Consider the following 16154-nt stretch of genomic DNA (forward strand, 5'->3'; position numbering starts at 1 on the left):
CCTGTTGACACCCGGCTATGTGCTGGCAAATGGCTCCCCTCCACAATAGCAAAGACAGGGAAGAGCTGATTACAATGGAAGGCTTGTGGGAGCAGGCTTGGAATGATAGTGGAACCCTGGATAAACACCTCTATCCCCTTACAATTAGTCTCTTCAGCAACTTCCCCTGGCCAGAACTCATAATACCTTCCCACACCCCATCCTCTATACCTAGAGATAGGAGGCCACAACCTTCAGTCTGGTTGTACCTGGCCTTCAGCCGGATTCTTCCCAAGCCTTGCCTTGATTGTCCCATCTGGAAAATGGGCTCACAGGCAGGAGTTCTCTTGGCTTGGGCTGATCACAAAGTAACTCTTGATATGGGCAGGGCATCCTAAAAGAAGCCCAGGCGCTCTCTAGGGGACTGAAAGCTTGCAAAGAAGATATATAACTGGGAAGGGATCCCAGAGCGGCTTGGACAGAATGGGTAGCTGGGAGGTCCCGAGAAGGAGGCAAGATTGGTGGCCAAAGCTCAAGTGGGGATGGCATGTTTCCCTGGCTTTCCTTTTTCCCATAAGAACTGCTAGGGTCGGCAGGTGCAAAGGTCCTGCAGTCTGAGCATCTCCAGAAGGCTCACAGAGTTGCAGAAAGACTGTCTAGTGGGGATCTGAATAAGAGAATGAGGCTGAAGAGATGATTTTTGTCTGGCTTTGAGGACCATGCAGAGGAGTCGGCTTTTACGGAGGAAGGTAGCATCTCGGGGGCTGTGAGCATGGAACAGATGTGACCTGACTGAGGTTTTATGGAGTTCACTGCAGTTCTTGTGCTTGGGGCCCTTCAGATGAGGGATGGAAGCAGGGAGGTCTTGGGAGAGCGTGGCACAGATACTCGAGCTAGAGACTGGGAGGTGACTGGGCCTGGTAGCAGGCCCTGCAGGCACAGGCTGCAGAGACCTTTGTGCTGAGTGGCCTGGGTGCCTCCCTTTATCTGCTGATAAGAAATGTTGGCGGTAGAGCCGCTGTGAACTTGAGGGGTGGGGGTGAGGTGGGGGGTGAGAGAGAGTGTGTAAACCTGAGTCAAGTCATGTTGCTCCAAGAGCCACTGTGGGTGTTCACCTCACTCAGTAAATGCCAAGACCTCTTGATGGCACCCTCTCTTTCTCCTTCTCTTGCTCAAGTTCCTACCAGACCCCAGACCTTTCCCTCCCTCCCCCAATTCTATATCCTACCAGGCCTGCTTGGACCTCAGGACCTTTGTGCTTGATGCTCTTTCTGAATACCTCTCCCCCACCCCTCCATCTTGTTTGTGTCTCTTCTGCATCCCATGGTATGGCCAGCACACAGTAGGTCCTCAGCACATAGTAGGTTCTTGCAAACAGTTACAGAGCGATCAATTGGAAAGCCGGATATTTTACCAATATTTGATATTCACTTTTTGTCCTTAGAAAATGGGGAGGCCTGGCACCCCAGAGTTCCTGTGGGTGACTGGTGGCTGCCACAGTCTCAGCTACTTGCCTATTACAGCTTTTTGAAGGGTCCCTTTACACCCACGGGTGTCGCTTGGTTGATTCCCTAAGTCTTTGAAATTCTTGCTCTAGCTAACAAAGTGTCTTGAGAGAAAGTGTTTTTCTAAGCCTCCATCCAGCCTTTGAGCCTTTGAGCAGGGCCAGTAGCCATGAAAGCTGTGTAGGCTTTTTGGTTTTTAAAGAGCTCACTGTGTAGCCTCGGCTGGCCTTGAACTCATATAGACCCACCTGACTCTACCTCCTGAGTGCTGGAATTAAAGGCACGGGCCACCATGCCCAGGCGGGTAGGCTTTTGTTGGGGGACACTGAGATGTTATAAGGAGCTCAGCGCTCCCCAAATGTACACCCTAGGTTCTGGGGTCCTGAGATACAGGTAGTGGGGATGCTTGCTTTCCTTCAGCTGAAGATTTCTCCAAGTATGAGATGGGTTTTTCCTACCTATGCCTAGAGAGCTATGGCCCTCAAAGAGCACCAGCCTATGCCCCAGATTCCATGGTGATAAAGGCAGGTAGCATTGAGCCCCATGGAGGACAAGATCACACACCAGTGATAAGACTGTGTGAAGACTTCCCTCATCCTAGTCCTGAGCAGGTGAAGAGAGGTCCCTGGGCCACGCACACCACAATGCCAGCATAAGCCCCACTTACCTAGTGGGTCTCCATCCACAACACTGTACTCCACCTGCCCATTGGGGCCAGAGTCCCGGTCATGGGCCAGGAATGTCCACACTCTGGGCCCTGGCTGGCCTTCAGTGACGTCGAATGGTCCTTCGTAGTCCCGAGGGAAAGTGGGCACATTGTCATTGATGTCATTCACATTCACGAGCACCTGGGACAGTGAACAGCTTAGCCAGGACTGGCTCCAGATGCCTGGAGACACTCAGCAACTGCACCTTGTACTGGGTCTGGCGCTGGCACCCAGGGACTAAAGGGAATGTATGGCATCACGGGGTGGGCGGGCATCTAAGCTCTACATGTGCCCGAGCTCGGGTCCATGTCCCCCCATCTTTGTGTGTGTGTGTATTGGATATGTGTGCCTCTGTGTGTAGTCGTGTGCATGTCTATGTGCCTATGTGTGTATGTATGTGTAGTTGTGTATTCATGTGTCTCTGTAGTTTTGTGTGTGTATATGTATGTGTTTGTGTGTCACTCTGTGTGTATGTGTGTATATATATGTGTGTGTGTGTGTGTGTGTGTGTGTGTGTGTGTGTGTGTGTATGTGTGGTGCTGGGGATCGAACTCATGACCTTGCACATGATAGGCAAGTACTCTACCACTGACCTTCACCCCAGCTCTCTCTCTCTTCCTACATAGTCTGAGCTGGTCTTGAACCTCTAATCCCCCCGTTTCTACTCTCTGTGTGTCTTTATGGGCACAACTGATTAACAGGACCACCATGGGTTAACTCATCCTCATACTCTGGACATCCCATGTGGTCCCCTTTGCTCCTCCTCCATCGTACACCATAGCTTTCATTCATCAGGAAACAAGTTCAGGGAGGTTAAGTGATTTGTCCAGAGTCACATAGCCAGGAAAGGAAAGAGCTAGGATCTGAATCACTGTTACCTTGACCAGAAGGTATGCTTTAGGTAGCATGAAGGGCAAGAAGGCAGGGGTTTTTACTCATCTGCTAGACACAGTCAGAGAAAAGCTCAGTGACTTTCTCAAAGTCACGCAGCAAGTCTGGATGAGCTGCTCAGATAAGCAGGAGTCCCTGCCTGCAGGCATTGCCTCCCAACAGGAATTTCCCTTTTCCTTCCCCTTCCATCAGGAAGTCTCCTGGGTATTCTTTGTTTTTCTTCACTGCCACATTGGGGATGTATTCCACTTACGGTGGTAGTAGAGGTGAGGCGGTGGGACAAGATGGGACACTGGTCCGTGGCAGTGACAATCAGGGTGTAGCGGCCATGACTGATCTCATAGTCTAGTTCCTTGGCAGCAGTAATGACACCCTGGGAACACAGAAAGTTCAAGGGGAGAGGATGATGATATAACTCTATGGTTATACCAGATAGACTCTGACATCCTAGCCACAATTGCTGTGTCTGTGCCCGTGACAGACATCATTAATCAATCTCAGCACCACTGAAGGCAGATAGGTCCTATCCACAAAACTTTCTGTCCCCTCTCCCCCTGTCACTGGGCACTCCAGATTTCCTTCTAGGCTCTATGTTTGCTCCTTATACCCTATGGTATCACAAAACTTCCCACCACCTGAAGAGAGGTTGCCCCCCTCTCTGCCCTCAACTGCTGACCGTGTGCTTGTTGATTCGGAAGGTATTGATGATGTTGCCTGCCACGATGGCATAGGTGACAGTGCCATTCGGCCCCTCATCCAGGTCCAGTGCCTGGACGGTGATGAGGCTGGTGTTGATTGTGTCTGGGCCCTCATCCAGCACCACCTCATAATGTGGCTGCTGGAACACAGGAGCGTTGTCATTCTCGTCCACGATAGTCACGTACACGTGGGTGGTGGCCTGGAGAGAAGAACATGGTCAGATGCCTTGGTCAGGAGGCCAGAGAGATCAAGGTTCATCCAGTCTGCTGTTTTTCTGGGTTAGACTCACTCAGTGTGATCCATTGTAGGATCCCATATAGGGGAGAAAAGAGGAGAGAATGGGTGGGGGAGGAAGTCACAGGCTGGTAGGAGAATATACAGAGGCTCTGTTAAAATCAAGTCAGGAAACTCTTTAGGGCCAGGTTAGCACATGTATCACCATTTCTATGTCTATGCTCATGGCAGACATCATCAATCAATCATAGCACTGCTGAGGCCAGATATAAGCTTGAGATCCTTGTCAACACAGTGACCCAATGTTTAGAACTGGCATAGAGAGCTAGCTATGGTGTCAAACACCTATAATTCCAACACTTGGGAGGCAGAGGCAGGAGGATTGCTATCAATTCAAGGCCACTTTAGATATACATAGTAAGACTGAGGTCAGTCAATGATTACATAGTGAGACGCTGTTTCAAAGAAATTAACCCCACAAACCCTCCAGGCACATGGTATGAATTCCAGTAGCCTCCCCCAATTCAGAGCACTTCCAGATAAGTTTACAAGAGGAAAGAACATGACGTCTTCAGTCCAATGTGTAAAAAAGAAAAACCGCACATTTATAGTACTTTAAAGACCAAGGGCATCAGACTTGGGAGACTTCATGGTTGGAATCTGTTAACCTCTGAGCTAAAGTGAGATCCCTAGGACACGACTTTACTGTAAGAAGTTTCTGTGGTTCTGTGATTGGCTATCTCTAGCTGATGCTTGAACCATCAGACCATGAAACATACTCAGCCAATCAGCACTCAGGAACATTTTGTGGATGGCTGTCTGGCTTTACACAACCGGGGGTGGGGTAGGAGGCAATGTAAAGATGGCTTCCCGGTGTGCTGGTCTCCTGTGGTCCCTGACTTCTATTTCTCTGTCTTCTGCCTGGGAGGCTGCTCGTGTGGCCACCCTACCTGCGACCCTGGCCGTCTGCCTCCCAGAGTTGGCCAGAAGACAGGAGTGGGAGTGGAGGCAAGTGGGTGGCCTCTGTCTACCCCTCTACTCCTCACCACAGCCCTGTCCTGGTTGGGGGTCTCCTGCTGGGGACCCTCCAAACTCTAGCTCTTTCTGGGATCCAACAGCGTCACCTCCCTTGTGATGCCTAATACTGATCTTTGTCTTAGCTGGGTTTCTGTTGCTGCAGTTAAACAACCTGGGGAGGAAAGGGCTTATTTGGCTTACATTTCTCCATCACACTCATGAAGGGAAGTCAGGGCGGAAACTCAAGTGTGGTCATACATTTCTCTGAACATACCTCTTGCCTTCGAAGAGACTGGACTTATATATATATGTATGCATATATACTGTAGCTATCTTCAAACAAACTAGAAGAGGGCATCAGATCCCATTATGGATGGTTATGAGCCACCCATGTGGTTGCTGGGAATTAAACTCAGGACCTCTGGAAGAGAAGTCAGTGCTCTTAACCACCAAGCCATCTCTCCAGCCCGAGACTGTACTTTTGGTGGACCTTGCAGCCAAGTTAATAATATGCCTTGAGATCATCTAAGACTTCGTAGTTAGCCTGCTATCCTCAGCTTAAGTTTGACTTGCCTTGAAGAGAACCACAGAGCCAGTCCTACTATGTCTTGAATTTCTCCCATGCAACCTGCTTTTACAACCAAAGCCAATGCATATGCTTAATCTTCAGTTATAGACTCTTCCATTCCCCTGACACAGAATAGTGTGTGTGTGTGTGTGTGTGTGTGCGTGTGTGTTGTGGTAATCATTTGCTGAAAGCAAGCAGCCATCAGGTTAAAAGCAATTTTAAGCAACAAATATCCAATAAATGTTAGAAGCAACATGTGGGTATAAGTTGATACATCTGTGTGGCTTGGAGTGATATTCTGAGTCTCTTTAATAACATTTTCCCTCATAAATCTCTATTAAAGAATCTCTCTCTTTCTCTCTCTCTTAGACACACCTTCTCCTTTTATTTATTTTATATATATGAGTACACTGCCACTCTTCAGACACACCAGAAGAGGGGGGTCATCAGATCTCACTACAGATGGTTGGGAGCCACCCGTGTGGTTGCTGGGAACTGAACGCAGGACCTCTGGAAGTGCAGTCAGTGCTCTTAACCACTGAGCCATCTCTCCAGCCAGAATCTCTCATATTTATGTCATGTTTTCCATGTTCTTCAGAGCAAACTCTTTGTTAGGGAGAGATAGAGAGAAAGACACAGGTCTCTTTGTCTCTGTCTCTCTCTCCCCCACACACATCTATACACAGAAAGGGATATAGAGTAGGTAGTTACAGACAGACAAAACACACAGGCATAACAGCTAGGCAACAGGGACTAACCAGACACACACCAGACAGACAAAACAAACAGACCAACAACCACAACTACAGACAGACAGAAAACACACAGAGAGGGGCTGGTGAGATGGCTCAGTGGGTAAGAGCACCTGACTGCTCTTCCGAAGGTCAGGAGTTCAAATCCCAGCAACCACATGGTGGCTCACAACCATCCATAACAACCATCCGTAACGAGATCTGACTCCCTCTTCTGGAGTGCCTGAGGACAGCTACAGTGTACTTACAATAAATAAATAAATAAATAAATAAATAAATAAATAAATAAATAAATAAATAAAAAGAAAACACACAGAGAGAAGTGGAAAATTCAAACTTGAGCTCTCTCTTGGTCAACTACTTCAAGAGCAAGATTTTTTTTTTCTCACCCCTCAATTGGATATAGACACATTTGTATACTCCTGTGATGTCTTTAGTGTGTAATCAATGCACTCAATCAGGAACCCAGAGGTAGGAACTGAAGCAGCGACCCTGGAGGAATGCTGCTTACTGGCTTACACAGCCCAGACCCACCTACCTAGGAATGGTACCACCCACTGTGGGCTGGGTTCTTCCACATCGATCAGTAATCAAGAAGATGCCCCACAGACTTGCCCACAGGCAGTCTGACGGGGGCAATCCCTCAACTGAGGCTGCCTCTTCCCAGAAGATTCTAGCTTGTGTCAAGCTGACAGGAAGCCACCAGGACAACTGTCAAGGTGGAAGGGTCTGGAATCATGGAGGAGACAAGCTTCTGGTGTGTCAGTGAGAGTTTATCTACTGGGCTGAGGTGAGAGAGCCCATCCTACTGTGGATCACACAGGTCCATGAGTTGGGGTCCTGGCTGACTAATAAAGCAAAAGAAAGCTCTCTCTGTCTCTCTCTCTCTCTCTCTCTCTGACTCCAGACTGTGGATATAATATGACCAGCTGCCTTATCTCCTACTGTCTCAACATAATGATAACATAATAATAACAACAACAATAATTTCAACACACCCTAAGCCCTTGTTAGGGGTGTGTTTCCAGCTACCTTAATTTCCCAGTATTCAATCTCGTCCTTGCCGTGAAGGGTTGTAGTGGTGAGCCAAAATAAATCCTTCCATCCTTATGTTCCTCTTGCCAGACATTCTGTTACACAACAAGGACCGTCACTAACATATCCTTCTTCCTTGTGGTGCATCATCATGGCTGTGACTGCTGCTCTCTAGGTGCTCCGCTAGTCCCCTCTGAAGAGTCCCCCCTTTAAATGTTTGAGTCAAGCCTTTTCTTCATATACCACACTACTCCTGCAGGGAGCTCGGCTGAAGCCAGCCACTTGCTCTGGTTTGAATGTGAAATGTCCCCACAGGTTCATATGTGGAAGGCTTGGTCCTCGGCTGACGGTGCCATTTCTGAAGGTGACAGACAGAACCTTTGAGAAGTGGGGCCAAGCTGGAAGGAGAGGGTTAACTGGGGCGTGTCCTGGGTGCTTATACCCGGTTCCCATTCCGTCCCTCTCTGAGCTTCCTGCCCACTCTAAGATGGGGAACCTACAACACACACAACTACCGCACACAGCACTGAGCACTCCAAGCACACGGAGCTGTGTCATCGGCCCTAAGAAACTTATTTTAGCCATTACATTTACTGGGGCCCCCCAAGATGGCTCAGCAGATAAGAGTACTTGCTGCCAAGCTCTACTGACCTGGGTTCGATCCCTGCCTGGGGTCGACATGATAGAAAAAGAACCAAGTCTTACAAGTTGTCCTCTTACTTCCATACGTGTGCTATGGTATGTGTGTTACTCTTCCACTTAATTAATTAATTAATTAATTAATAAATAATATTTAAAAATTTTAAAACCCTAAACTCTTGGACATATTTCCTGATATCAGTGGTTTGGGTCTTAATTGAAATACATGGTTAGCAATAAATTATTAAAAGTTAGATGACCTTATAAGTTAATTGAACATACAAGTAGATGCTTTTCCATTTTATCCTTCTTGTGTATTTAAATATCGAAAACAAAGATGCTCGGGGCTCTTAACCACTGAGCCGTTGCTCAAGCCCCCTACACCTTATTTTTTGAGGCACGGTCTCTCACTAAACCTGGTACTCACCGATTAGAGCAGAGATCCCAAGGATCCTCTCATCACTTTTTTTTCTTTTTTTGGGGGGGGGGAGGGGTGGGGTTTCTGAGACAGGGTTTCTCTGTGTAGCTCTGGCTGTTCTGGAACTCACTCTGTAGACCAGGCTGGCCTCGAACTCAGAAATCCTCCTGCCTCTGCTTCCCAGGTGCTGGGATTAAAGATGTGTACCACCACTGTCCTGTGGATTCTCTCATCTCTACATCCCCCATGCTGTGCCACCATGTCCCACTTCTTATGGGGGCCCAATCAATTTAGTTCCTCACACATGCCTGGCAAGCACTTCACCAGCTGCGCCATCTGCCCAGCCTTCCCTCGGTCTTAGCTATTCAAAAGTAACGAATGCACTGTGATTAGGGGCTACTGTGAAATACTAAGGATGGCTGGGCGAGAGAGAGGATGGGAGCAGGCCATTGCCAAGGATGGCTGGAAAACAGGTGATGTGTTAGAATAGCGGCCCATGTCCAAATATAGCACGCCAGGCCAGAGCAGTTCCACGAGTAAGAGGTTTACTGGGAGAAAAAGGGGCAAGGTGGCGGTGGAAAGAGAAGGGGGGAAGAGAGAGAGATTAGGGGACCTTTCTTTATGTATGGGTGATGACATGGGCGATGATGTAACACAGGTAAAGGTGGGAGGTGAGCTAAGTGGATTCTGGGAATATGGTGGCTGTTGCCTTCGCAACAAGTCTGTGGGCCATGCCTATGTGATGTCACAGGTTTCGGAGGTCCTGATGCCAACAACAGGTAGTATAGAAAGTGTAATTGACCAACATGGCTGCAACTTTGTTCTCAGTTCTGCTTGGCCCGGGAGCTAACTGCACATTGATGGAAAAGCTTCTGACTTAAGAAGGTGTCACTGCCCCTGAGGGGGTGAGAACGCTTAGGATCATAGCTCTGGATGCTGGGGACAGGGGCTTTGAAGACTGTTACCAAAGTGGGCAGGGCCAGTAGCTTTAAGAAGGAGCTGTGTGACATTAAAGTTGGCACCTCCTCTCTGGGTGTTTACTGTCTGTGAATAATGGACCTGTCTAGACCTTAATATTCCTTCCAGTGCAGCTCTTCTGGGGCTCAGTCTTATTGTGGGTAGTCCTGTGGACTGAACCCCACTGTTAGACACACACTACTTGGATCTTAGAGTCCCTAAGGAATCTTTAGTGAGGCAGCAAAGATAGGGGAGGGGGCAGCGAGATGGCTCAACTGGCACTCGACACCAAACCTTACCACCTGACATCAATCCCTGGGACCTACATGGTAGAAGGAGAAAAAACAACTCCCGCCATTGTCTTCTGTCCTCCACCAAGAACTTGCATACATATAGATACACACACAGAGTAAATAAATGAACAGATAAATATGTGTAAATGATGGTAAGCACTTGACGGGGAGAAAGCCCTGTGCTAACATTTCTCACTGGGATGGAGAAAGACCTCACACCGAGTCAGGAATAGACAGGACACTAGAATGACCTTAGCATTCCTTCCAGGCAGGAAACCTCTTCGAAATCTCTCCCATGCCCTCCACAGTTCAGGCTGGTTTTTACATCTCTCTTCATAATGCACAGTGCTATGTGACACTGCAATGACCTTCAGGGAAGGCCAAAGAGCATTTGCCTTCCTCCTCTTCGGCTTAAGCCCCACGCTGCCCCAGTCCCTGCAGCCATGGCTAAGGGACACAAACACCAGCTGTAAGGAGAGGTTAGAGTCCAGCCTCCTCACGGCCACTGTCCCACACTCCTTGACGATTCCTTGGGAGTGAGCCTGACCATCACTTGGGCTGCTGGGGATGGAGGGTAGGGGGCTTGAACAAGACTGCCCCTCACCCCGCACGTCCTAGTCTGCCTCCCCTCTGATTTCCTTGGCTTCTGAGCTGAGGAGGAAGTTGGACACACACACACACACACACACCCCAGCCTGCCCTGCTTTTTAGGAGGGCTTGAGGTTTGCTGGGCCAGGCCCACAGCTTGGGCAATGCCTGTGTCTTCCTGTGGTGCAACCCAAGGATGTTCAGTGCTGGGGTGTGTGTCAGGGGGAGGAAGGGGCAAGATAGGGGAGGTGCCCCGCTCTTCCCTGAAAGCACTCTACAGAGAATGGCTGGGGTGGGAAGAGGGCCTAGTTTCTACTTCATCTCTGCTGTCTTGGCTGTTCTCTGGCAAAAGAGAATATTCTTTGTTCTATCACCAAGAAGGACCCAAAGCTGTCTCACCAGATGGGGTCCCAAGGTCACATTCACACTCAGGGGCCTGACTTATGTTTTGATAGTTTCTGGGGTTCTCATGCCAGGGTGTTTGCTAGCTTTAGCCGTACCAAACTCGTGTAAGGTCACCTAATGATAACAGGACAGACTATCCTCCTGAGGTAGTCCTTCTTACCCAGTAGCCAGAGTGGGTGTGCCCATAGAGCCTGTGAGAGGCCACCCATATCATCTACAATGTATAGCTACCAGCCCCCACCCCCTGCCCCTAGTTGGATCCCTGACATTGTACTTGGACTGTCCTCTGACCTTTAGCTAGGAACCACTAGGAGTTCAACATCCTTGTCCTTAGACATAGTCACCCCCGCCCCCATTGGTAACCTCTACCATTCTATCTAGACAGGGCTTACTTTCAAGTCTGTCCCCCAGGTGACAGTGCAGATGACAGCCTTTTCACGTCCATCCTGTATAAGGGACTGGATCACATGGGAGCTGGGAGGCTGTGTGTGGTGGGACAGGCCTACGATCTCAGATACTTGAGAGGCCAGTGATAGAAAGGCTGTGATCAACTCAAGGCACTCCCGGGGAGCTTATTGAGAAGTTAAGAGAAAGGAAACAAAGAAAGAAACAAAGGAGACAAAGGAGGCTGGTGATGCAGTTTAGTGGCAGTGCACTTGCCTCGCATCCCTGAGGCCCTGGATCAATGCCCAGCACTGAAACAGAGTGAAGAAGAGAATCACTGGGGAGGGGGTACCCCTCAGCTGGCAGAGTACTTGCCTAGAATGTCTGAGTCCCCATGTCTGACTCAACACTGGGGAAGCTGGGTATGGTGGTATCCACTATAATCCCAGCACTCAGTAGGCAGAGGTAGAAGAATTAGAGGTTCAAGACTATTCCCGTTACACAGGAAGGTCAAGGCTAGTCTGAGATGATGGAACACACATAAACACACACACACACACACACACACACACACACACATGTACACACATGAGCACACACACAGTATACACACATATGTATATATGTAAACATATATATATATGTTCTCATGCATAGATAAATGTACACACGTAAACACATGAGCATACACACACTATATCTATATCTATAAAATCTAGGGTTCTCATGCATACACACATGTACACGTGTACACACATGAGTACACACACAATGTGTGTATACACACACATATATCTTCTGGTGTTCTCATTGGTGTTCTCATGTGTATATATATATATATATATATATATATATATATATATATATATATATATACAAAACACACACACACACACACACACACACACACACCGGTGGGAGGCCATGGTCCTCAAAACTCAGTAGGGCAGGGGAACTCAGGTAAGGAATTTACTGGTTCCTAGCTCAGATCTGGTCTTGTGGCTGAAGGAAGCACTGACAGGAGGGGTTGGGGAGGGGGCTCCAAGGTCAGGCCAGGAAAGAACAGAGTGGAGCAAGCTCTAAGTGATCGCAAGTACAAGGATGAGTGTAGATACCTATGAGGGCCCGGAGGACAGCATGGGAGTGAGTTTGTAGAGGGGCCATGGTGGTGCATCCCTGCAATCCCAGCATGCATTAGGCGAGGTAGAAGAGTCTTGAGGGCAGCCTGAGCTACAAGGCAGCATCCTGTCTCAGAAAGCTAACCCCTCAAAAACCACAAACAAAACTCCGCCCAAACAAAACAATACAAACCCCACAGAAACAAAACTCCACACAAGTATGTTGAAAACAAACTACCAGCAAGACAGAATCAAGGGAGCCTATGAATAACAGCCCAGCCATAGATAAAGCCCTGGGGGAAAGAGGCTGAGAAGGTTCCATGGGGCACACCAACAGATGCAGGAGCGTGTCCTGAGGTTGGGAAGTTCTGGGCTTGTGCATGCCCTGCGCGTGTTTCAGGTGTGTTAGCCGGTGGACATAACTGTACCAGGTGTATCAGCTGCAGGGCACACAAGCGCAGAATGAGCCAAACTCCCTCCCACTTGCTAAAGTCATCGTAGATTTCCCTTACTTATCCACCTACCCGCCCACCCATCTACCCTGGGCTGCTGGAGAACAGGGAGCCAAAGTCCTGCCTCCAGACTAGGAGAACCGCAAGGCAAGCTGGGTTAGACTAGGGTCCACACTTTAGTATGCACGGCCCTCACGATCTCTAAAAAGCACCGGGACTTACAGGGGGAAGTGGCTGGTTGGACACTTGCCACTTCTATCAGCAACTCCAGCCCTTCCCCACCCCCATCCCTGGGCTCTGGAGACGCCGTACCGCCCGCCGCCCCTCGGGGGCGCTGCTGGGCGGGGAGCTTGCTCGGCCGCCTGCCTCGCCTTGGGCTCAGCATTCACTCTAGCGAGCGAGCGGCGTGTACAGCCGGCTCCCTGGGCTCCTGGAGTCCCGCTTGCTCCAAGCGCACTCCAGCAGTCTCTTTCTGCTCTTGCCCGGCTCGACGGCGACATGGGTGTCCCCGCGGTCCCAGAGGCCAGCAGCCCGCGCTGGGGAACCCTGCTCCTTGCTATTTTCCTGGCTGCATCCAGAGGTAAGATCAACAGGCGGTGGGGTGCTAGCGAGAGCTCTAGGGAGTACAGCCCGGTAGTGTAGGGGGCAGGATGGGAGTGCCCTGAATCCCCTCAGCCTGCGGTAACCTTCACCTTACCGCTGCTCCGCTGGGACAGCCCAGCAGGGTGCAGTGGTGTCTCCATCCTTCATCAGGCACATCTTTAATTGCTAACAGCTGCCAAAACAGCAGGCACGGGTGTCCCTTGGGGACTGCCTGCCAGACACTTCCCTGACCCGAGAGTCCAGAGCAGGGGCCATGAAGAACTTCTGCAAGGCAGGAGATGGGCCGGAGGAGAATCACCCCGTCCTATGGCGGTTGCTGAGTGCATTTTGACACCTGGGGCATCTCCCTGACTTCTGGCAACAGAGTCTAAGAGGACTTAGGGGGTGTGGTGCTGTGACCCTGGTATTCTATCCCCCTTGACACTTGTGTGTGAGTCTTGATGGACACTCCCGAATCTGAGCATGCTTGTCACCTGCTCTGTACTGAAAGTCTAAGGACCCGTTTGAGTGATCAGTGGGCTTCTGTCATTTAACCTTATTACAGCTGAGGAGTTGATTTGGATGAGTAAGAAAGACACGAGGGACACTCCCCTGAGCCCAGCAACCAGCTTGGATAACTCCTCGGCAGGGACACAGAAGCCCCACACAGGGAGATGTCACTTCCAAAGTCCAGACTCACAATCTGTACATTGTTCCGGGACACAGGGGCTCCCTAGAGCCCAATCTTTGTTTATTCGGTGAAGATCTCAAAGAAAAAGGGGAGGATACCCTGATAGTTGCCCAAACAGTAGACAGGTGGGTCCCCTGAGATGGCCTGCCTGATACTTCCCTGCTCAGAACCCAGGGCACGGGTGGCTTCTGCAAGGCAGGGGAGAGGAAGGGTCCAGAGGGAGTCACCATTGTCAGGACAGAGATGGAATGCTCAGCTCCGCAGAGGGAGCCAATAGCTGCATCAGAAAAGAAGGAAGAGGGGTTAAGGGGTTGAAAGGGAGGAGAGACAGGGAACTAACTCTTTATCAATACTGGGAGGCTGGCCTGGACTTCTGATAAGAAAGAAGGCACCCACACCCTATAGACAGAAGACTGAAGCCCTGGCCTGCCTTTCCTCACCACAGGAGAGAGCCTGTGGCAGGGATGGGGTGGCGATACAGGCGGGGGATGTTTCACTCCCAACCCCAAGGCTCATCAGGGGCATAGCTTCTAAGAACGGAGGACAGTGGCAGGCAGGAAGGCCAGTATGGCATCTACCTCAGGCTACTATCCTCCTCCCGGGTGACTCCACTAGGCCCCTTTCCTTGCCTCTTCCCTACCCTAACTAGAATGGGAAGCTTTCTGGTCAGCAGCCTCAATTTGGGAAACTAAGTCCTAGAGCTTCAGGGCAGAGGGTCAGCAGCTTGCAGAACTTCCAGCAGCAGCAGAGAGGTTCTGGGGGGAGCTGGGCTCCCTCACCCCCCAAGAGATTTCGCAGCCTACTGCATTTGCTGACTCCAGCTGATTGGTGAGCTGAAGGCCGCCTCCCTTCAGCTCCCAGGGAGGTAATCAGGGATCTAGGAGGCTTTCAGGAAAGAAACAAGAGGAAACTTTTAGCCTGGAGCTGCTCTGACCTCAACATTGGCTATACTTTAAGTCATAACTCATATACTTTAAGTCTTCCTTCTCTTTCCTGTAGCAGACCTGGTCAGGAGGCCTGGGGGCTGAATCCCCCCCCCCCCCCATCAGCATTGGGGCTGGGTTACCTTGAAAAGAATTGTGTTTGGGGCAGGGTGAGACGGGGAGGGGGTATCTGGGGGGACTTCAAACAGTCAGAGCTTAGGAGGCACTTGGAGTACATGGAAGACACTCCTTTCCTGGCCTGACAGGGACTGATGGGGGGCGGGGCAGGGGTTACCTTTGGAACCAGGTGCCCCAGACCCCAAGGGGTACAGAACCTCTTCCCCACAAGTGTCCCTAAGATTTGAGGAAGTTACTACCCTGCCTGTCCTTAGTCTGACCCAGGAGGCCCATTCACATGGGAGCACTGGTGTTCCAGAGAGGGGCAGCTGTCTTCCCCTTCATGGTAAACAAGCCTGCAAGGCCCTATTGAGTAAACTCCGTGCTGAAAGCCTCTGCTCCGGTAGTGGTCAGCGCTTAGGAAATCCTTAAGCCCCACCCAGCAGCCTGAGGGTAGAGCTGGCTGTCTTGGGATGCCCAGGGGCCAGAAACATGAAGGAGGGCGGAGCTGGGAGGCTGCAAGGCTGCTGTGGATCTAGGGAAGAGGAACCACAGAAAAGCTAAAGGAGTCACCTCTGTAAGTTCAGGATACGGGATCGTAGGTCTAAGCAGGAAAAACAGAGGATTCACAGGGCCCATGTGGACTATTGGTACTGACTGAGCCTGCTGTATTAAACTTGAGGTCCTAGGCTCAAAAGCAACTGTTGCCCAGGACCAGTGGCCTTGCCAGAAGTTAGCACTGGCTTCTCATACTTATGGATTCTTTTGGAGAGTCTTTTGGACCATGGCCTTCCTGGTGTTTAAGCAAGGAGTCTGGTGTATATCTATCTGCACCCCAGGTGCTTCCTCCACTCCAGCGTAACTGTTTCATGGTTAGACCTGTATTCAAATCTTAGCTGGCCGTCTGTGAGCTGGGCAAGCTTTTCAGCATCCTTGGTCAAGCCTCCATCTGTAATTTAGGGTGGCGTTCTGCCTCCCCTTACACACAGCTGTGTGGAGCTGATAGGCAAGACTTCCCAGGGTGCCTGGTCCTTGGGATGCTGGTAGTGTATCATCTCCTGGTTTCTGGGGACTCCATACTAGTGGCTTTGCATCTGAGCTTCTTCTGCCTTACAGAGCCCCGATAAGTGCCCGGGACTTAGGAGCCATGAGAAATATCACTGGGAATGCATTTTCCAGAGTCCTAGCATCTAAAGGATC

General features: G+C 50.1%; 2 protein-coding genes across 10 annotated transcripts in view; one reads left to right on the forward strand and one right to left on the reverse strand.

The window, feature by feature from the left end:
• Positions 1-16154, reverse strand: part of Cdh23 (cadherin 23 (otocadherin)) — a 393766-nt gene that overhangs the window by 31135 nt on the left and 346477 nt on the right. For all 7 annotated transcript variants that reach the window (NR_045556.1, XM_017313930.1, XM_030245069.1 and 4 more), the window contains 3 exons: positions 3759-3980; positions 3336-3455; positions 2152-2332 (listed from right to left, as the gene is read on the reverse strand). Coding sequence is in view for 6 of the 7 variants with exons in the window: in XM_017313930.1 (XP_017169419.1) it covers positions 2152-2332; positions 3336-3455; positions 3759-3980 (523 nt within the window). In the remaining variant the exon portion in view is untranslated. The remainder of the gene's footprint in view (positions 1-2151; positions 2333-3335; positions 3456-3758; positions 3981-16154) is intronic.
• Positions 12969-16154, forward strand: part of Vsir (V-set immunoregulatory receptor) — an 83444-nt gene continuing 80258 nt past the window's right edge. For 2 of the 3 annotated variants that reach the window (NM_028732.4, NM_001159572.1), the window contains exon 1: positions 12969-13221. In NM_028732.4, the coding sequence (NP_083008.1) occupies positions 13140-13221 (82 nt within the window). In that variant the 5' untranslated portion in view covers positions 12969-13139. Of the gene's footprint in view, positions 13222-15445; positions 15532-16154 lie in introns of those variants that run through there. The other variant, XR_380449.3, reaches the window with a different exon arrangement.

This window comes from Mus musculus, chromosome 10, assembly GCF_000001635.26.
Source record: "Mus musculus strain C57BL/6J chromosome 10, GRCm38.p6 C57BL/6J".
Classification (NCBI taxonomy): Eukaryota; Metazoa; Chordata; class Mammalia; order Rodentia; family Muridae; genus Mus; species Mus musculus.